At 44.7% G+C, this 23,151-nt stretch overlaps 1 protein-coding gene across 2 annotated transcripts in view; it reads right to left on the bottom strand.

The window, feature by feature from the left end:
- Positions 1–23,151, bottom strand: part of POC1B (POC1 centriolar protein B) — a 112,816-nt gene that overhangs the window by 74,661 nt on the left and 15,004 nt on the right. Inside the window, exons 2-4 of one of the 2 annotated variants that reach the window (XM_053585159.1) lie at positions 16,002–16,099; positions 12,993–13,164; positions 7,936–8,115 (exon numbers count right to left, since the gene is read on the bottom strand). In XM_053585159.1, the coding sequence (XP_053441134.1) occupies positions 7,936–8,115; positions 12,993–13,138 (326 nt within the window). In that variant the 5' untranslated portion in view covers positions 13,139–13,164; positions 16,002–16,099. The remainder of the gene's footprint in view (positions 1–7,935; positions 8,116–12,992; positions 13,165–16,001; positions 16,100–23,151) is intronic. The other variant, XM_053585158.1, reaches the window with a different exon arrangement.

Raw genomic sequence — 23,151 nt, 5'->3', positions numbered from 1 at the left:
GCAGAGGAGGATGGTGAAGGTACGGTGGGAGCAGAGGCGGGTGGTGAAGGTACGGTGGGAGGAGAGGAGGGTGGTGAAGGTACGGTGGGAGCAGAGGCGGATGGTGAAGGTACGGTGGGAGCAGAGGAGGATGGTGAAGGTACGGTGGGAGCAGAGGCGGGTGGTGAAGGTACGGTGGGAGCAGAGGAGGATGGTGAAGGTACGGTGGGAGCAGAGGCGGGTGGTGAAGGTACGGTGGGAGCAGAGGCGGGTGGTGAAGGTACGGTGGGAGCAGAGGAGGATGGTGAAGGTACGGTGGGAGCAGAGGCGGGTGGTGAAGGTACGGTGGGAGGAGAGGAGGGTGGTGAAGGTACGGTGGGAGCAGAGGCGGATGGTGAAGGTACGGTGGGAGCAGAGGAGGATGGTGAAGGTACGGTGGGAGCAGAGGCGGGTGGTGAAGGTACGGTGGGAGCAGAGGAGGATGGTGAAGGTACGGTGGGAGCAGAGGCGGATGGTGAAGGTACGGTGGGAGCAGAGGCGGATGGTGAAGGTACGGTGGGAGCACAGGAGGATGGTGATGGTACGGTGGGAGCAGAGGAGGATGGTGAAGGTACGGTGGGAGCAGAGGAGGATGGTGATGGTACGGTGAGAGCAGAGGCGGATGGTGAAGGTACGGTGGGAGCAGAGGCGGATGGTGAAGGTACGGTGGGAGCACAGGAGGATGGTGATGGTACGGTAGTAGCAGAGGAGGATGGTGAAGGTACGGTGGGAGCACAGGAGGATGGTGATGGTACGGTGGGAGCAGAGGAGGATGGTGATGGTACGGTGGGAGCAGAGGCGGATGGTGAAGGTACGGTGGGAGCAGAGGCGGATGGTGAAGGTACGGTGGGAGCAGAGGAGGATGGTGAAGGTACGGTGGGAGCAGAGGAGGATGGTGAAGGTACGGTGGGAGCAGAGGAGGATGGTGATGTTACGGTGGGAGCAGAGGCGGGTGGTGAAGGTACGGTGGGAGCAGAGGCGGATGGTGAAGGTACGGTGGGAGCAGAGGAGGATGGTGAAGGTACGGTGGGAGCAGAGGAGGATGGTGATGTTACGGTGGGAGCAGAGGCGGGTGGTGAAGGTACGGTGGGAGCAGAGGCGGGTGGTGAAGGTACGGTGGGAGCAGAGGCGGGTGGTGAAGGTACGTTGGGAGCAGAGGCGGGTGGTGAAGGTACGGTGGGAGCAGAGGAGGATGGTGAAGGTACGGTGGGAGCAGAGGAGGGTGGTGAAGGTACGGTGGGAGCAGAGGAGGATGGTGAAGGTACGGTGGGAGCAGAGGCGGGTGGTGAAGGTACGGTGGGAGGAGAGGAGGGTGGTGAAGGTACGGTGGGAGCAGAGGCGGATGGTGAAGGTACGGTGGGAGCAGAGGAGGATGGTGAAGGTACGGTGGGAGCAGAGGCGGATGGTGAAGGTACGGTGGGAGCAGAGGCGGGTGGTGAAGGTACGGTGGGAGCAGAGGCGGGTGGTGAAGGTACGGTGGGAGCAGAGGAGGATGGTGAAGGTACGGTGGGAGCAGAGGCGGGTGGTGAAGGTACGGTGGGAGGAGAGGAGGATGGTGATGGTACGGTGGGAGCAGAGGCGGGTGGTGAAGGTACGGTGGGAGCAGAGGAGGATGGTGAAGGTACGGTGGGAGCAGAGGCGGGTGGTGAAGGTACGGTGGGAGGAGAGGAGGGTGGTGAAGGTACGGTGGGAGCAGAGGCGGATGGTGAAGGTACGGTGGGAGCAGAGGAGGATGGTGAAGGTACGGTGGGAGCAGAGGCGGGTGGTGAAGGTACGGTGGGAGCAGAGGAGGATGGTGAAGGTACGGTGGGAGCAGAGGCGGGTGGTGAAGGTACGGTGGGAGCAGAGGCGGGTGGTGAAGGTACGGTGGGAGCAGAGGAGGATGGTGAAGGTACGGTGGGAGCAGAGGCGGGTGGTGAAGGTACGGTGGGAGGAGAGGAGGGTGGTGAAGGTACGGTGGGAGCAGAGGCGGATGGTGAAGGTACGGTGGGAGCAGAGGAGGATGGTGAAGGTACGGTGGGAGCAGAGGCGGGTGGTGAAGGTACGGTGGGAGCAGAGGAGGATGGTGAAGGTACGGTGGGAGCAGAGGCGGGTGGTGAAGGTACGGTGGGAGCAGAGGCGGATGGTGAAGGTACGGTGGGAGCAGAGGCGGGTGGTGAAGGTACGGTGGGAGCAGAGGAGGATGGTGATGGTACGGTGGGAGCAGAGGCGGGTGGTGAAGGTACGGTGGGAGCAGAGGAGGATGGTGAAGGTACGGTGGGAGCAGAGGCGGGTGGTGAAGGTACGGTGGGAGCAGAGGCGGATGGTGAAGGTACGGTGGGAGCACAGGAGGGTGGTGAAGGTACGGTGGGAGCAGAGGAGGGTGGTGAAGGTACGGTGGGAGCAGAGGAGGATGGTGAAGGTACGGTGGGAGCAGAGGTGGGTGGTGAAGGTACGGTGGGAGCAGAGGCGGGTGGTGAAGGTACGGTGGGAGCAGAGGAGGATGGTGAAGGTACGGTGGGAGCAGAGGCGGATGGTGAAGGTACGGTGGGAGCAGAGGCGGGTGGTGAAGGTACGGTGGGAGCAGAGGAGGATGGTGAAGGTACGGTGGGAGCAGAGGTGGGTGGTGAAGGTACGGTGGGAGCAGAGGCGGGTGGTGAAGGTACGGTGGGAGCAGAGGAGGATGGTGAAGGTACGGTGGGAGCAGAGGCGGATGGTGAAGGTACGGTGGGAGCAGAGGCGGGTGGTGAAGGTACGGTGGGAGCAGAGGCGGATGGTGAAGGTACGGTGGGAGCAGAGGAGGATGGTGAAGGTACGGTGGGAGCACAGGAGGATGGTGAAGGTACGGTGGGAGCAGAGGCGGGTGGTGAAGGTACGGTGGGAGCAGAGGCGGATGGTGCAGGTACGGTGGGAGCAGAGGCGGATGGTGAAGGTACGGTGGGAGCAGAGGAGGGTGGTGAAGGTACGGTGGGAGCAGAGGCGGGTGGTGAAGGTACGGTGGGAGCAGAGGCGGGTGGTGAAGGTACGGTGGGAGCAGAGGCGGGTGGTGAAGGTACGGTGGGAGCAGAGGAGGGTGGTGAAGGTACGGTGGGAGCAGAGGCGGATGGTGAAGGTACGGTGGGAGCAGAGGCGGGTGGTGAAGGTACGGTGGGAGCACAGGAGGGTGGTGAAGGTACGGTGGGAGCACAGGAGGGTGGTGAAGGTACGGTGGGAGCACAGGAGGATGGTGAAGGAAGCGTGGAAGCAGGTATCATGCCAGGCATGAGAAGCACCACAGGTAAAGGCACAGAACATAACAGGAAGCCTGTACACATTAACTAAGGTGAGTGGCAAAAGTGACAAAAGAAAGACAGGTGGTAACAGGAAGGCAGAGCACATGTGCCAGAGCAAGGAGGTCTGAGTGCTGAGAGGCTGTAAGTTGAGGAGCAGGTAACCTGATTGGTTCTGTATAAAAGCAGGGATGAAGGGAATCTGTATTAGAACATTTGGGAGATTTTTGAAAGTGTCCACAGGGCCAACAATGCTAAACCCCTTAGGCAGTGGAGATTAGGATGGAGATGACAGGTGTCTTGACTAGATATGGAGATCGCTCACTGTTCTAAAACTCTGCTCCTGTATCACATAGTTTACAGTTTTGTTTTGTTTTGTTGAGACGGAGTCTCACTATGCCACCCTCAGTAGAGTGCCGTGGCATCACAGCTCACAGCAACCTCAAACTCCAGGGTTTAAGTGATTCTCTTGCCTCAGACTCCCAAGTAGCTGGGACAATGCCTGGCTAGTTTTTGTTGCAGTTATCATTGTTGTTTATTTGGCCCAGGCTGGGTTCGAACCTGCCAGCCCCAGTGTATGTGGCTGGTGCCTTAACCACTGTGCTACAGGCGCCGAGCCAGTTTACAGAGTTTTATGGAGCAAAGAATAATCTGCAAATCGGGCAGCCTCAGAACCAGAATAGGTTCAGAGAGGCTCTGGCTGTACAGCATGGACGGAGAGGATCTATGGAAGGAAAAAGGAAAGTGAGTACAGAGAGAAGACAGATGTGAGGTCCAGAAACAGCTGGAGTACTCGCAGCTGGGTGAATGCCTCAGGTGAACCCGTTTGAACAGCTGGCCCTTGGTGATTGGCCAAAAACTCAGAGATGGCTGCAGGGGAAGGTCACTGTCTGTTTACACTTTCATTTAGGTTACAGCTCACTGGGCAGGGAGACATCTTTAGGCCAGACTCAAAATATGTAAAGAGGCAGCATTAGGCTAAACTTAATGGCCTAGAATGTTTGTCTTGATTTTTCCTCACACAAATCTAGTCTGATGCCCCACTCACTCCCTTATCATCTTGTGTGTCATTTCCCCCATAGGACATGCCATTTCATAATTATTTAGCATCTATTGTTTTTTTCCATTGAACTACAAGCTCCTGGGGCCAAAGGCATATTCATCTCCTTGTACTCAATACAGATATGTGGTACAGAGAATGGCTTTGCTATTAAAGGAATATTTTGAATACCAAAATTTCACATTATTGGTGATTTTTTATAAATTATTCTGACTTATGGCTCACGCCTGTAGCTCAGCAGCTAGGGCACTGTCTAAATACACCTGTCCCCCTGTGGGTTGGAACAGGCCTGGGGCCTGCTAAACAACAATGAAAACAGCAACAAAAAATGGCGTTGTGGCAGGTGCCTATAGTCCCAGCTAGTTGGGAGATTGAGGCAAGAGAATCGCTTAAGCCCAAGAGTTGGAGGTTGCTATGAGCTGTGACTTCACAGTACTCTACCGAGGGTAACATAATGAGACTCTGTCGCAAAAAAAATTATTCTGACTTACATTAATAGTACCTTCTCTTCTATATAAATGATTTCATACAAGGGCAATGAATAAAGTACTCCTAGAATTCACTTTTAGGAAAGATTTTCTCTTACATGGAAAACTCAACAGCATTCCTTCTGGTTATTAGAAAAGAGCACTATGGGGCAGCGCCTGTGGCTCAAAGGAGTAGGGCACTGGCCCCATATGCCTGACTCATATTTTGAGTCTGGCCTAAACCCAGCCCCAGCCAAAAACTGCAAAAAAAAGAAAAAGAAAAAATAAATGAGCACTACGGCAGCCACTATCATTCCACTAATACCTCAGCTGCAGGAAACTCAGGCTACCTGGTTCTAGATACCACAATTGTCTGCCCATTCCCTTCAGGGACTAAGGTTGACGTAGGAGTGAGACTTATTATAAACCAACCTTCATTCTTTTTGGAAGGAAACAGAAGCATATAGTCCACACTGGGTAAATAAAAGTTATTATCATCATTTGGAGTGCAAATAAAGCACTTTGTGGGCGGCGCCTGTGGCTCAGTCAGTAAGGCGCCGGCCCCATATGCCGAGGGTGGCAGGTTCAAACCCAGCCCCGGCCAAACTGCAACCAAAAAATAGCCGGGCGTTGTGGCGGGCGCCTGTCGTCCCAGCTACTCGGGAGGCTGAGGCAAGAGAATCGCTTAAGCCCAGGAGTTGGAGGTTGCTGTGAGCTGTGTGAGGCCACGGCACTCTACCGAGGGCCATAAAGTGAGACTCTGTCTCTACAAAAAAAAAAAAAATAAAGCACTTTGTTTTGCTTAGTTAAATCAATATTCAATGTTTTTGCTTACTGTTGAGCAAAGACATACTGTTGCCAAACACACTCAGGGCTGGTTCCCAGTGGGGGATGAATTATTCTTCCTTCCTGGGACCTGACCCAGCTGTCGGCACTTCTCTGTTCTCTGCCTCCTCTTCTTACTTAAAACATAATTTCATAAATAAACACAAATGATTTGACCAGCTTCTAGAGACCTCACATGTTGTCTCCTTAGGTAGGAAAAAAAATTATCCCACCTAAGGAGATCCCAGGCTGTTAAATAAAGTTTAGCCTAAAAAATTACCAATTCAAGTTACACAGTATTTTTAAAAATTTAGTAAGAATGAGATATCCAATGGCGGTGATGATGATGATAAAGATATACATAATGGTTACTAGGACGCAGGCAGTGCTCTAAGTGCTATCTGGATACTTATTAATTTAAATACCATAACAACCTATGTGGCAGGTTACTACTGTCATGATCCTAATTTAACAGGTAAGACAACTGAGGCACTGAGAAGTTAGGTGACTTTCCCAAAGGCCACACAGCTGGTAAGTGGTGGGATGGGCTATTAACCTGTATATCTGGGGTCAGGGTCCATATTTTTAACCGCATAGCTATCTGGCCAATATAGAAATGATACTTGGTTGCCAGAGCCAACAAGTGACTGACAGCTTTAAGAGAAAAAAAAACTACTGACTAGAAGTGAGAACTTCTGTCCGTCCTTTTAAAAATCCCAACCATAAATAAAATAAAATAAAAAATATGGACTATAAAAAAATTCTTTTTATGCTCATTATCATAAGTTATTCTCAAGACTTCCTGAGCATACTGTCCCACTGAGAAGGTAAGAGTGAAGAATGTAGGCTCAAGGCAAGGCAGAGAGTGCTGGCTGGAGCTCCCGCTCTACCACGTCCTAGAAGGAGACACCTGGCGTGTTACGTGACATGGCAGGCACAGAGCAGGATGGACACAGGGCTCACAGTCTTTCCCTAGTGACAATGTCTGAGCCCTGGGCCCTTCCTATGGGAACTGTCCACTCTCCCGAGGCCTAAAACATGAGCTTAGTATGACTCGTGTTCCACGGCCAGGGTGACCGATTTCAGCCAGGCCCCTGACCTACACTGAGGCCACCACAGTATTTCACTGCTAGACAAAGGGGCGAGCACAGGACTTCGGCCAGGACAGAGTCATGAGTCACCCTGGTACTTTTCTTACTGGAGCTGGGAGAGGGCAGTTTTCCCTTCCTGTCACAAAGCTGTGAGCATTGAGGCCTGGAGCTGGCAGGACCTTACACCAGCACGTTTGAGAGAAGGAAGCCGGCATGCAGAGAAGCCCCCAAATGAGATACAGAGAGACACGGGACAGTACTGGGGCCCCCAGTTCTAGCCCTGCCTTCCCTGCAGGGAGGCTAGAACTGGGGGCTAACACATGGGCAGTTAAACACTTGGAGGGGAGAAAAAGAATTTGGACTTCAGTCACTTTCAATTAGATGAGGTCCTAAATTCATCTCTTTACCTCATTTGCCAAATGGGGAAAACAAAACAACCCTTTGGTCCCAGGCAGTTCTGATGGGGAAATGTGATATGCACTAGAAGTATTCTGGCACGGTGTCTCTGTGGACAGGTGTTGTTAGTGGACAGGTAATAGCACTCGCCTGCCAACAAACAGGAGTCCTGCAGACACCTCTTTCTCTGTCACATCTGATGTGACAACAAGTATTGTAGGTGTAACTTCACACTCCATCCGGAATCCATCTGCTTCTCCCAATTTCCACTGACGCCACTTTGGTCCAAGCCAGGCCTTGTATTTGTGGTCTGTTCTTCATGCAGCAGTCAGTGTGACCCCAGGAAAGCGCAGGACAGAGGGATGAGCAGGCTGCAGTGTCAGCACAGCCCTGACCTGGCCGGCTGGTCTGGGCTCTCCCACCCCGTGCTGCCCTCCATGCCTTCCCCCTCACAGCCCCAGGCTCCCACCTCAGGGCCCTCCCCTTACTTCCTCTGTCCAGGACCTTTCTTTCCCAAGCCTCACCCCCTCCATCTTTTCTGTCTCCAAGGCCACCCTTTCTGCGAGGCAGCCCTTGGATTAACGCCATCTGACCTATTACATCTGCTTCCCTGTTTGTTCACTATCTGGCTTTCTAGAATGTAAGAGCAGGGGTCTTGACTACTTTGCTTACTGCTGTTCCTAACACTTAGCATGGGTGGATGAATGGATGAATGGATGAATGGATGAATGAACACGCCCTTTTTTCCCCTGTTCTGGAGGTTGGGGGAAAGCATGGACTATAGCAGGAAAAAAACATGGAAATCTTATTACGAAACCTTCTGCACTTACTTGGCACAGCGTACCCAGTGTGTGTGTCGGTACAAGGAATATAAGAAACGCTGGCGATACATGTTCCATACTTTGATAGATTTGTCTTCAGAAGCTGTAGCTAAATACTGGCCATCAGTTGAGAAGTCCACACTTCGAACTGGAGCTGTATGAGCTTTAATTTCTGAGGATTTCCCTTTCCTGGAGATAAACAGTTCAACATATATAACTCTTTGATTTCATTATAATAAACATTTTATCCCTATCCTGATTTTAAAGCTGATAAAATGGTTTAACTCCTGTAAAACCTAATAAAGTGTGAAAAGGCTATGTTGTACTGTACTCTTTGTCAACACTGTTTCATACCAGTTTTGTTCACCAAAGTCATAATTGATATTTAAAAAGAAGGATCTTGTTTGTCTCCACCCTGAAAGGCATATGCTGCTTTGTTTCAATAGGAAGCTAAGAAAACAGTATATTGAACAAATTTCTACCATGCATTTTAAGTTTCTAAAGTCCCCCCAGAAATGGCAGTATATAGTTTAAAGAAGTTATAACCTTAAAAAAAAAAAAAAAAAAAAAAGCCAAGGTTGATTAAATCAATGGCACAAGGCTATTTTCAGACTGATAGTCTGGACTGGGAAAGAGAAGGCCTTTATCATTTGCCTCTATACAGACTGTCCCTAAGTGATCTGACTTCCCCATGACCACCTCACTTCTACCCACCAGTAAGGAGATCTAAGTCCCCGGCTGTGTATCTAAGGCCTTGCTTACGCTGTGGGCCCAATCTCATGGTCACAAGCAAAACATAAGGAATAAATGATAACAACATATGTCTCTTTTCAACATCCTGAAATTTCAGGTGCATTGTTTTTCCCTTGGCTAGATGGACAAAAAGAGGATAAAGAGAGACACAGAAAATAATGTAAGGCATTTGAGAAGAAGTAGCTCTTAAAATAGTTAGAAGCAGGCTAGACAGTGTTTGATTGAGGGCATATTCATTCACTCACTCAGCAGATGCTTGTTGGGTGACTGCTAAGAGCTGGAACAGCAGTAAGCAGAACAGTCAAGACCAGTGGTTCTCAACCTTCCTAATGCCAGAGTCAGATAATAAACAAATAGGAAGTCAGACCGTATCAGTACTAAGCAGAAAAACAGAGGTGGGCAGGAAACAGGCTGAAGTTTTAAACAGGGCACCCAGGGGCTGCCTCATGGAAAGGAGCAAAGATAGAAAGGAGAGAAGGAGGGAGGTGTGAAGAAGTTTGGGAAAAGAGTATCCAGGACAGGGGAAGCAAGGGCAGAGCCCTGTGCTGGGAACCTGGGGACTGTGAGGGGAAGCCCAGAGAGGGCCAGGCCAGGTCAGGGCAGCTGGGGACACTGGCAGAAACGGCATTTCCCATGCTGATATGTGGGAAACCCTAACTTGGGCCAGTGTTCCCAACGCACCTTATACTGCATATAGGACTTAGCAATTTTCCCATTGAGAAAGTCATAATTACACTACTGATACCTTACAACTGCTTGAGAAAGATCAGGATGCAGAATTTAGTTCAACCTAAGGTATCTGACTGGGATTTTCGGATGTTCATGCTGACCTCCCACGCACCTGCACCTCATCCTGTGTTCTGCTACCGTGGTGGGTCAGAGCAACATCCGCTCCAGCCACAAGCCTGGAATTCACCTCAACCCTTCCCTCTTCCTCTCCTCCCACATCCAGCAAGTCAGCAAACCACATCATCCTCACTTCCTCAATATCCTTGGAATCCTCTTCTTCTTTCTATCTCTGCTCTGCTTGCCTTAAGCTAGATGTATCCTCGACATCCTTCACCGAGGTTACTACAAAAGCCTCTTAAGTGGTCTCCCTGCTCTAATCTTTTATCCCTTTCCAGTCACCTACATACTGTGCTTATTACCTTGCTAGAGTACAACTCCAAACACATAAACCCCAGGGGAGACGCAGCACTGGCTTTCTGCCAACAGAAAGCATGCCGCCCAGGTGCTCTGGCGAGACATCCTGCCACAGCACTGCACTTTGTACCCAGAACAGTCATGGAGCTTCAGACACACCTCTGCATTGCACTTACTGCTTTCCTCCGGCTGAACTATTTCTCCCATTCTCAAGCCCCTTTGACCAAGCCAGACAGGCTTATTCCCTTGCTATGTGCTACAGCTGTTTCGCTTACTACATTACACAGTGACACTTGAAGAACAAACCTGTTTTTCTAATAAGCTGTAAGGTTTTGAAGACAGAAATGATGCTTTCATTTCTTTAAGATCAGAATCTAGCACAATGCCAGGCACATAGAAAGAGCTCAACACGTTTTGTTGACTTCCACTAAAAGAGTCAATACCTAAAAGTTCTTAGATCAAACCTGGCTCACCCTTCCTGTGGCCTCTGGAAGGCAATGGTGACCTTATTATCAATCTCTATCACCTCATATACTCTTATGTCAGGAATAACTGAAATCAATATTAAATAAAAATTAGGAGGGAACAGCCAGGGACTAGTTCAGTCAAGTCTCTAGGGAGATTTTTGTGAGTAGAAATTGGGAGTATGGGGCCTGAATTCAATTATGAGGCCTGGAGAAAATAAAAAAAAGACTTGACATCTACAAGGACCAGGAAGCTGAGTGACAGCCAGGAACACCAGTGGCTGGCTCTGCAATGTGGTTCCGACCCTGCACTCCAGCAGGCTCTCCGGCTTGCCTGCTTTCTGAAAGGCCCTGCTCTCAGCGGGAGGCTGGCCTAACCACAGATCCTGTCTGAGCAGGAAGCACTGAAAAAAACCAGATAGAAGTGCCTTTGTTGTATGGGTGCTTATCTGGTGTCTAGTTCCTCATTTTGCCTCAGTATGGGCTTTCTGCCTCCCACGTATGTAATTACCAGTCCGTTCAGCCGAGTTCTCTTGCCTGCATGCTGTGGTGACCCCAGGCTGGCCTGCTTTCATACTGCTTCCATCTAGTCTTTCTTAGCGTCCAGCCACTAGCTGTGGTGTCCACCTGCAGATGTGGCTGCTAGCGCACCTGCCAGCCCTTCCACGCACACTGCTCCTCTCTCCTGGAGGTGCAGTCTGTTTACTTCTCCCCACCTTTGAATCTAGGCTGGTTGACATTATTTTGACCAACGGGATACAGAACAGGGGATATGGCAAGTTTCAGACCTAACCCTGAAAAGGTCTTGCAGCTTCTGCTTTCCTGGAACCCAGTTTTCACTCTATGAGAAAGTCCAGGTTATCCTGCTTGAAAGAGCACTGGGAGAACTGAGCTGCCCAGCCCACAGCCCCACCACAGCCCCTGACACGGGCCCCATCTAGCCCCGCTGCTGGCTGAATGAAGTTGTATGAGTAATCTCAGCCAACACCAACAGGGGAGGAGAACCACCCAGATGATTCACAATATTGTGAGAAATGGTACTTTTTGTACTAAGGTACTGAGCTTTGGGGATTGTTAGGTGGCAATAGATAACTGATCCATCAGCTTCCCTTTCATCGACACATTCTACCATTACTCTGGCCCCACTCTGACATGATTAGAAAGAGAAACCAGAGCTGTCTACACAAGCTAATCACTGTACTTAGATTAGCTACGAAAAATTAATGACACAGCATGCTTTTGCCTCATCTACTTTTACACAGTCTATACACCGAGATTTCCTTGAATCACTAATGGGAGCCTGAGGTTATGCTCTGAAGATAGCAAAATACTAATTTTAAATTCTCAAAGTTAAGGATTTGGAACACAATTCTCTTGGACCCTACGCCAGCTTCATCTTTATGTTAATTCCCCTCTGCACTGCCATCCACATTATCATTATGTTGCTTCTCTTCAGCAGTTTTTGCTACCATCAGGATGATATTCAGGTTTCTCATCATGGAGTTTCCCTGGGGCAGTGGCAAAAAAAAGTACTCACTAGCAGGAGAATGACCTGTGAGTTTTCTTTCATTTGGAAGTGACTGGGCCTGTTCAGTCATATGCAATAAATCAAATCCTTCTATTATAGGCTCAAGGAAATGCTCAAATGCTTAAACTCTGAACTATTGATGGGAGTTGAGGGGGAAATGAAAAGGTGTGGGATTTCTTCTACAATAAAAGATGTGGGGGGTGAAATTGATAAAACAGGATTGGCAGAACAAGAGTAACTCTTGGAGCCAGTTGACGGGTGTATGGGACAGTCATGCTATTCGTTCTATTTTCATGTATGTTTGCAAAGATACATGCTCAAGCGTTTCACAGCTTTAAAAAAAATCATGGCAATAATTGTTTAAAATAAATAGGCTATTAGCTAGGGTTTGAAAAGTCTCTTATAGAGAGATTTGTTATAACAAGATATGACCTTACACAAATGTAATGATTTACACTTGTCAGAAATTTTCTTTAAACAAAAAAATTCTGGAGTCCAATAATGAGTGGCAAAAAACAAAGAGCAGTTTTGGTAGAAATCCAGGGGCTCCTAAGGGATCTATAAATGGGTGTCAGGAGGTTAATAAACTGTACATTTTTGGTTTTACATGTTGATGTCTATCTTTCCAGGGAGGAATCTAAAGCTTACACCAGATTTAGGAATAAATTGATAACTACCCTCCCAAAATACTTAAGACATATTAAGCATATTTCCGTGACTAGAAATAGTTTTGTTTTGTGTTTTTTAAAAAAGAGACATAATTTGTGGGTGGAACCTGTGACTCAGTGAGTATACCGAGGGTGGCAGGTTCAAACCTGGCCCGGGCCAAACTGCAACAAAAAACAGATGGGCATTGTGGCGGGCGCTTGTAGTCCCAGCTACTTGGGAAACTGAAGCAAGAGAATCGCGTAAGCCCAAGAGTTGGAGGTTGCTGTGAGCTGTGACGCCACAGCACTCTACCAAGGGTGACAAACTGAGACTCTGTCTCTAAAAAATAAATGCATAAATAAATAAATAAATAAATAAGAGACATAATTTGTGACTAAGGCTCATCAAGCATGGGTAGGTAACTGAGGAGGTTAGACATTCTCAGGAAATGCATGAGGAGCAGCTGGGCTCCAGCTTCGGTTCACATTTCTAGATCCAAAACATATCAAGTGTTTGTTTGTTTCTCTTACTTATCAGGAATCCAGAGTCTAACGGTTCTGTCTCGTGAGGCAGATGCCAATAAGTTTCCGTGTGGAGAAAACTGCACGCTGGTTACAACGTCTTTGTGACCCATATATCTGTAAGCTCTAGCTTGTGGCTTGAAATTCCATAGCATGAGAAAGGTGTCCCAAGAAGCAGTAGCTACCAAGAAATAGAAGAACAAAACCACAGTTTGTTAAAATGTAAACATGTGATCATCTCATTACAATGGGCAACTGTCTAATCAAGGCATCCAGTTAACAGTCGGGCATGGAGGTTGTAAGGCTGACAGGTAAAAACAAAAGTATTTTGCGAAGCTACTCAAAACAACATCATTAATACGCAAGGTTGGCTATGTCCTATGTAACCACACAGCAGGATTACTGGCCCTCGTGTTCAGTCAGTGTTCAGTTAACTATTAGGCAGAAGACAATGCAGGGTAACAGAGGGCACGTGCAACTTAGATCTGTCTCTAGCTCTCAGGATGACTGGGCAAGTTACTTAGCGTCTGTGTTATGGATGAGATAACTTTTAAACTATTTGAGTGGAAATAATTTCAAGCTTACAGAAAAGCTACAAGAATAATATAAATAATACTAATCTACATTTTACCCAAATCTGCCCATTGTTAACATTTTGCTTTATTTGGTTTGTAATTTGCCCTGCACTCCTCTATTTTTATTTATTTATTTATTTATTTATTTTTGTTAAATCATAGCTGTGTACATTAGTGCAATCAAGGGGTACAATGTGCTGGTTTCATATACAATCTGAAATATTCTCATCAAACTGTTCAACGTAGCCTTCATGGCATTTTCTTAGTTATTGCATGTAGACATTTGTATTCTGCCTCTAGTAAGTTTTGCCTGTACCCAATCTAAGATGCACTGTAGGTGTGGTCCCACTCATTACCCTCCTTCCACCCTGACTTCCCCCCTCCCTTCCCCTCCCTTGGCCCTTTCCCCATAGCCTTGTGCTATAGTTGAGTTATAGCCTTCATATGAAAGCTATAAATTATCTTCATAGCAGGGCTGAGTACATTGGATACTTTTTGTTCCATTCTTGAGATACTCTGGTAAGAAGAATATGTTCCAGCTCCATCCATGTAAGCATGAAAGAGCTAAAGTCTCCATCTTTCTTTAAGGCTGCATAATATTCCATGGTATACATGTACCACAATTTGCTAGTCCATTTGTGGGTCGATGGGCACTTGGGCTTCTTCCATGACTTAGCAATTATGAATTGGGCTGCAATAAACATTCTGGTACAGATGTCTTTGTTATATTGTGATTTTTGGTCTTCTGGGTATAAACCTAGTAAAGGAATTATAGGATCGAATGGCAGTTTTATTTTTAGGTCTCTAAGTATTCTTCAAACATCCTTGCAGAAGGAATGTAAGTGTGCATTCCCACCAGCAGTGTAGAAGTGTGCCCTTTTCTCCGCATCCACACCAACATCTCTGGTTTTGGGATTTTGTTATGTGGGCTACTCTTACTGGGGTTAGGTGATATCTCAAGGTAGTTTTGATATGCATTTCTCTGATGATTAAGGATGATGAGCTTTTTTTCATGTGTTTGTAGATCGTGTATCTGTCTTCTTTAGAGAAGTTTCTCTTCAAATCCCTTGCCCACCCTGAGATGGGATCACGTATTCTTTTCTTGCTAATACGTTTGAGTTCTCTGTGGATTCTGGTTATTAAATCTTTATCGGAGGTATAACCTGCAAATATTTTCTCCCATTCTGAGGGCTGTCTGCTTGCTTTACTTACTATGTTCTTGGCTGTGCAGAAGCTTTTTAGTTTGATCAGGTCCCAGTAGTATATTTTTGATACTGCTTCAATTGCCTGGGGAGTCCTCCTCATAAAATATTCACCCAGGCCGATTCCTTCAAGAGTTTTCCCTGCACTTTTTTCAAGTATATTTATAGTTTCATGTCTTAAGTTTAAATCTTTTATCCAGTGAGAGTCTATCTTAGTTAATGGTGAAAGGTGTGGGTCCAGTTTCAATCTTCTACAGATTGCCAGCCAGTTCACCCAGCACCATTTGTTAAATAGGGAATTTTTTCCCCACTGAATGCTTTTAATTGGCTTGTCAAAGATCAAATAATGGTAAGTAGCTGGATTCATCTCTTGGTTCTCTATTCTGTTCCAGACATCTACTTCTCTGTTTTTGTGCCAATACCATGCTGTTTTGATCACTATCGATTTATAGTACAGTCTCAGGTCTGGTAGCGTGATTCCTCCTGCTTTGTGTTTATTGCTGAGTAATGTTTTGGCTATTCGAGGTTTTTTCTGATTCCATATAAAACAAAGTATCACTTTTTCAAGATCTTTAAAATATGACAATGGAGCTTTAATAGGAATTGCATTAAATTTACAGATTGCCTTGGTTAGTATAGACATTTTAACAATGTTGATTTTTCCCAGCCGTGAGCATGGTATGTTTTTCCATTTGTTAACATCTTCAGCTATTTCTTTTCTTAAAGTTTCATAGTTCTCTTTGTAGAGATCTTTTACGTCCTTTGTTAGGTATACTCCCAAATATTTCATCTTCTTTGGCACTACTGTGAAACTCCTCTTTCTCTTATATGAACGCGCATGTGCACAGGCACACACACCTGTTTCCTGAACCATTTGGAAATAAGCTATATAAATCATGGTACCTTTATTCCTAAATATTTCAGTGTTATTCCTAAGAATAAGGCTATTCTCGCCATAGCACAGATACTGACTGCAGGCAACTGATCATAGATGCAAAATTTTACTAACTATACTCTAATTTTATCAGTTGATCTAGTAATACTTTTATAACTGCATAAGTATCTTAAAAGTCTCTTTCTACTCTGTAATTTTATAGCATTTGCTGACTAATAAAAGAATAATGTGTGTCAGCCATTAGTTTAAGGCTTTAAGAAGGAAAACAACTGCAATTGATGGTGGAAATAAATGTTTGGAAAAAGAATAGACAAACAAGCAAATGAAAGACATTTTTAACTCCTACCTAAAAAAAAACTTTTGTTGTATGCATGTAGCTCCAGAAATAGCTCCCATAACAGAAACTGGGTCAATGAGAACCACTATGTCTAGAATGCAGAATGCCTAGAAAAAAAATGCAACTTTATAAACTTGAAATACAATTAGTTTCACTGTTAGAGGAGAAATAGGACCTGACTATAAAAAAAAAAATCACTAAAATCTTCTAAGTTCTTTTGCCCACATGTAAAATTCATTTGGACTTCACCTATCCAGTATTTCCATGTAAAACTGTTAAGGTGAGTTCATAAATTTTGAGCTGAAATGCTGCTTATTGCCTCCTTTTTAAAAAAGTTGATGTTCTGGCTGGCTGCAGTGGCTCACGCTTGTAATCTCAGGACTCTGAGAGGCTAAGGCAGGTGGATCGCTTGAGCTCAGGAGTTCGAGACCAGCCTGAGCAAGAACAAGACCTTATCTCTACTAAAGAAATAAGAAAAACTAGGCAGGCATTGTGGTGGGTGCCTGTAGTCCCAGGTACTTAGAATCCTGAGGCAAAAGTAGCTTTGGGGCTTAAGAGTTTAAGGTTGCTGTGAGCTACGATGATGCCAAGGCATTCTACCCAGGGCTGTTTCCAAAAAAAGAAAAAAAAAAAAGTTGATGTTCTGACACAGTTTATCCAAATTATGAAATAGAATGATCTTAGGCAAATGCAGACAAAAGTAGAGAAGAATCGGACCTTATTTGAGTTCTATGTATTATGCTGCAAACAGGATGTGCAAAAGCCAGTAAGATGCCTCCGTTCCTTCAGTGAATCCCAGGATAGTAGGGAAGACATCATTAATAACATCACACACTGCAGAGGACTGTCTTATATTATTAACTCTTTAATCTTAGATGGAGTGATTAGGTGATCCATTGTGAGGAAAAGACATTTGGACAGAGAGCTGAGTGAAATGAGGAGTGAGTGATCCGGCCTAAGACAACAGAGAAAGAACACCCTGGGAGGAAGAAACCCCTCGTGCTTAAGACAGCATTGTCTCACGCAGTGGGGTGCGTAAGACAACAACAGTCCTGGAAGACTGAGAAGTGGCAAGAAGGGCAATGTTTCCGCAGGAAAGCAGAGAGAAAGACACCCGTGGAAAGGAAACCAAGGAGGGAGAGGGGCCGTGGTGAATCGCTTGTTTTTTATTGTAAGTGCAAAGGGCAATTATGTAGGATTTTGAGCAGGAGGATCTCATGTTCTGGTTAAAGGAAACTGTTACTCTGACAATGAGGAAGGAATAGTCTTTTCAAAAAATTGTGTGGGGTCAACACGATATTCATAAGGAAAAAAATGAATCTTGATTCCTATACTTTACACTATATACAAAAGTTCATTCCACATGGGAATGTAAATCTGAATGTGGACAGTGAAACAATCAGCTCTTAGAAGAGGTCATCATCATGACCCTGGAGTAGGCAAAAGGAACATGAACATTATAGTCAATAAAGTAAAAGTAAAAGGAAGATAATTTGTACTAAGCTACAATGAAGAGATGCTGTTCATTGAGAGATACCATTAAGTGAAAAAGCAAGTCAAGTGGCAGAGAAGATAATTCATAATACAGATACTCAGCACATAATAAAGTGCACAGGTGCGAAATCTGTCAAGAATCTTACCAATCGGGAGAAAGGAACATTAGCCAATAGGCAAACAGGCAAAAGCTTAAACACTTTATAAAAGAGGATATCCAATGGCCAATAAACATAGGAAAAGGTGCTCGAGTCCATGAGTCACCAGGAAATGCAGACTGAATCATGAGGAGGTATCCCTACAGCCTGATCAGAAGGATTATGATGGAAAAGACAACACCAAATTTCGGTAAAGATGTGGAAGAGAACTCTCATATCATACTAGTGGTTATAATCACTTTGAAAATCTGTTGTGAAATATCTATTGAACCTGAATATACACCTTCTATTTAACTAGGCAATCCTATTCTTAGGTATATAACTAAGAGAAGTTCTTCTTTTTTCTTTTTTTTTTTTTTTTGAGACAGGGTCTCACTTTGCTGTCCTCGGTAGAATGCCATTGGCATCAGAGCTCACAGCAACCTCAAACTTTGGGCTCAAGTGAGCTTCTTGTCTCAGCCTCCTGAGTAGCTGGGACTATAGTTGCCCAGCTGTTATTTTTAGAGATGGGGTCTTGCTCTTGTTCAGGCTGGCACTGAGCTCCTGAGCCAAGGGATCCACCTGCTTCAGCCTCCCAGAGTGCTAGGATTACAGGTGTGAGCTAGCACGTGCGCAGCCCAGGAGAAATTCTCACTATGTTTAGCAACAGACATGTACAATAATGTTTGTGGCAGTACTATTCAAAATGGACCAAAACTAGAAACCCAACTACCCATCAAAGTAAAATAGATACGTAAATTATGACATATTCATGCTATATGCCTCCTAGGGAATTAAATTCCATCTATATAACGCTCAAGAAGAAGCTAAACTAATCCATGTAGTTAGAAGCAAGCATAGCATTTACCTGGGTGGCAGGGAGGGAAGGCAATGGCCAGGACGGGAACGCAGGGAGCGCTTTGGAGATCCTGGGTAAGGTATTTCTTGCTCTGGGCAGTGGTCAAATGGGCCTGTCACACTGTGAAATTTTACCAAGTTATACTACTCTGATATGTGCATTTTGGGTACATATCTATATTTCAATAAAGCATTAGGAAGAAAATCATAACTTTTGTGCGGAGTACACATTCTCCACACATTATGTTGTGTGCAGAATATACAGGGGGCAAAGGACAGGACTGAAAAATGAAATCAATTAAGAGGCCATTACAATAAACTAGTCAGCAGGAGACAGTGGGCTGAACTAGGCCTTAGGGCAGGGAAGTGAGAGAAAAAGTTAAAATCGAGACATATCTCAAAGGTGGAGTCTGTGAGGCTGATAATGATTGATGTGAGGGAGAGAAAAAGAGAAGCAAAGGTGCCAGGCTTTGACCGGGCACCCAGGAGAATCTTAGTGCCATTTACAGAGATGGGTAAGACCAGAAAAAGAGGTGGTTTGGAGTGATGAAGGGGACAGTAGAAATCAAGAGTTCTTTTTTTGGACACAGTTAATTTGAGTTGCCAATTAAGACATCAAGTGGAAATGTCAAGTGGGGAGAGAGATACACCCACCTGGAGCCCAGGCCCAAGTTTTGACTGTCCAATGTGATGGTTAAAAGAACAAACTGTAGAATTAGACTCCCTGGGTTCAAATACAGGCTCTCACTTACTGCTGTGTGCCCTTGGGAAGTTACTTAGCCTCTCTGTGCCCTTGGGCAAGTTACTCAGCCTCTCTATGCCCAGGATACTTCATCTGCAAAATGAGGTATTATAAATACTAAATGAAATAATACTTGTAATTTGGGCCTGCCCCATAGAATATACTCAAATGTAGTTATTAAAAGGTTCTTTTGTTACTGTTAGCAGCAGACTGGAGAAACTGAGGGCTGGACGCAGTGGCTCACCCCTGTAATACCAGCACTTTGGGAGGCCGAGGTGGATGGACTGCCTGAGCTCACGAGTTCAAGACCAGTCTGAGCAACAGCGAGACCCCCATCTCTATAAATAGCCAGGCGTTGTGGCAGGCACCTGTAGTCCCAGCTATTGGGGAGGCTGAGGCAAGAGAATTGCTTGAGCCCAAAAGTTAGAGGTTGCTGTGAGCTATGACACCATGGCACTCTATCTGGGTCGACAAAGTGATACTCTGTCTCAAAAAAAAAAAAAAAAAAACCGACTGCAAACTGAGTAAGGCTCATTTAGGAAGAACATATAAAGAACAGGCTGAAGGTACTTAATCTTCAGACAAGGAAGAGCAAAGGAAGGAGCCATGAAGAAGGAGGGGACAAGGGAACTGTGGTGTCCAGGAAGATAAGAGAATTCCAAGAAGGTGAAAAACCCTGTGAAATGCTTTGAAGAGACTGAGTAGACCAGCTCTTACCTTACCTGCTACATAATTTGCCACGTCCAGTAAAAAAATGTACATGTGAGGCCCTTGAAGAAAAATGATTAAGAATTTCAAGACAGTAATAGCAGAGTAGTAAACTAAGCGTGGGGCCTGTGCCGCTGTGCAGGTGCTATGCTCATGAAGTTGGCCCTGCTCACAAGGACCAAATGTTTGGCAATGAGAATTGCTTCAGTGAAGTAGTGAGATCAAGGCCAGAAAGATATGAGTTGAGGAGAAAATCAAAAGGAGTTAATATAAAAGTTTTATAAATTATATTTACATATTAACTCCCTCCCATTTAGATACGTGTTACATATATACATATCTAATTCCTTAATTCACTTAAGGTTTACAGGGTCACTATGATAATAGCCATAAAAATGCTATTATAGGATTATAAGCAGCAATTAATTGGGGGCAATTAAGGGGATAAGAATGTGAAGTTTAACTGAAAAGGTGACACAAGGAAAGGGGAGGTGTGAAAAAATTTAAAAAGTTAGAGTTGGTGGCTACATCCCCACATCAAGTCAACACTTGCTACACAGATGTGCCTCAGCATATGATGGCATGACACGCTGATAAACCCATTTTAAAGTCGAAAAATTATAAATCAGACCATGGTCAAATCAAGGCCCACCTGGGTATCAGGATGAAGGCTGCTAAAGAGAAGAGACTGAGAGAACAGGATGAACAAATGGCTTTGGGGACAAGGACAGCCTACCCCAGGTGAAGAGGCATCTCAGAGACCTGCTCATCATGGAATATGAGAAAAAGACCTGTCCCAATGACTACAGTATGGCTTAATGTACACTATATTTTCTTCTAAACTTTAGAAAACCCAGAAAAGAAAGAGTAATAATCTATAAAAACTCTACGAATGCATTCTTGTTAAAAACTATGAAAACCAAATTGACTTTTTCTCTTATTTAAGCTTCTTTCTTGGGAAAGAATTGTCCCACCAAAACATCAAACCAGGCCTAGGAAAGGTATTTGACTATTTATGTCAATGTGTACTGTGTCAACATGGAATTTGCTTTCACACATTTCCATTAACCACACCCTACGTAAACATTACCGCATAACTCAAATGTCAAAGCTTGCACTATGGTTTATTCTGAGATAAAATGTTAAAGGAAGGAAGTTTAAAAAGAAAAGGTTAACTACCAATTTTAAAAACTTATGTACATTCTATAACAATAATCCATTGTTTCAAGAAATCCTCATTAGAAAGAGCTCTGACAAGAAAGAGCAAAGTCTTACCCAGGTCAGTGCTTTATCCCTGGAAGTGAGTGACAGCAAAGACCACACTAATGCAAAATACACATGTCTTCCAAAGGTACGTACCAGTACATCTGGTAATGTCCAAAAACCAAACACTTTTATGTCACCTTATGTACTAGTAACTTCCTTGAGTCAATCCAAGCTCTCTCACTGATTTAATGAAAATCAACTACAGTTACCCAGAGGTTTGCTCTGTTTGGAATACTACTTTCTGAAAAGAAATGGGACTGACTGCCTCCAATTTTTTTGTTTCCTATAAATTATCTTAAGTATCTTTTCAACTGGTAATGCATATACTTGACATAGAACGCTAATATTATAAGCCTAACCCTTCCAATCTTTAGCCACCTGGTCTCCCTTTCAAGATGTAACCAGTGATACATTTTCTTGAGAATCCAAATGAGTCTATCTTCATGTGTTTTTTTATACAAATAGTAGTATATTGGATGGAGCTGGAACATATTCTTCTTAGTAAAGTATCTCAAGAATGGAAGAAAAAGTATCCACTGTACTCAGCCCTATTATGAAACTAATTTATGGCTTTCATATGAAAGCTATAACCCAGTTATAACCTAAGAATATGGGGAAGGAGGAAAAGGAGGGGAGGGGAGGGGGGAAAATGGGCAGAGGGAGGGAGATTGGTGGGATTACACCTATGGTGCATCTTACACGTAAAACTTACTAAATGTAGAATACAAATGTCTTAACACAATGACTAAGAAAATGCCAGGAAGGCTATGTTAACCAGTGTGATGAAAATATGTCAAATGGTTATAAAACCAGTGTATGGTGCCCCATGATCGCATTATTGTACACAGCTGTGATTTAATTAAAAAAAAGTAGTATATTTATTATTCTGCATTTTGCCTCTCCATCCTCCCCTCTCTCACTCCACTTAGTGTGATATATATTGAGATCATGTTTGTTAATACCTAGTGCTGCCTTATTGGGGTTTTTCCCCTTTATTTTCACAATTTAGCCTTACAGAACAAGTACAAAGTAGTATAAGAAACTCCTACATATTCTCTATCCCAAACCTCACCATTGTCTACATTTTGTCTATTTGCTTTATCAGATTTTCTCTCCATATAAATTCTTTTACATACGCATATTTTCTCAACCACCTGAAACAAAGTCAGAAACATAATGCCTTTTTACTACTAATATCTGTATAATTCCTATGTACAAGGATATTCACCTACATAAATCACAGTATAATGAACAAAGTCAGGATATTAAGTAGTACTATGTATTATACAGTTTGCCCGCCATCCCTGGTGTTCTGCATCTGTGGATTCAACCAATCTCAGATCAAAAATATTCCAGAAAAAAAAGTGTCTGTGCTGAACACGTACAGACTTTCTTCTTGTCCTTATTCCCTAAACAATACCTACTATTTACATAAAACTTTATTGTATTAGGTATTATAAGCAATCTAGAGATGATGTAAAGTATATGGGAAGATGTGCATAGGTTATGTGCAAGCACTACACCATTTTATAGAACGAACTTGAGCATCCATGGATTTTGGTATCCTTGGGTGGTCTGGGACCAATCCCCTGTAGATAATGAGGGACAACTGCATATTATAACTTACCCACAGTTCATATGTGCATTTTGTCAATTATGACTATTTCCCCGTCTGGTATACGCACTGCACTGATTTCTGTGTCGTTAGTCTCCTATAAACTAAGAGGAATTCCTAGACTGTTTTTTGTTTTTGTTGACCTTGGTATGACCAGGCCTAAGATTACAGGCCTGTTAATTTTGGTAGCATGTTCCCTAATTTTTTTAAATGTCTTCTCATGATTAGAATCAGAACATATATTTTTGACAGGAATATCACAAAATTATGATGTACCCGGAGCACTGCATCACATTAGTCTCCTGTCCTAATATTGTAATGTTAACTTGGATCCTTGGT

This window comes from Nycticebus coucang, chromosome 3 (genome assembly GCF_027406575.1).
Source record: "Nycticebus coucang isolate mNycCou1 chromosome 3, mNycCou1.pri, whole genome shotgun sequence".
Classification (NCBI taxonomy): domain Eukaryota; kingdom Metazoa; phylum Chordata; class Mammalia; order Primates; family Lorisidae; genus Nycticebus; species Nycticebus coucang.
Note: the sequence above shows the minus strand (reverse complement) of the source record. Positions and strands in the feature narration are given on the sequence as shown.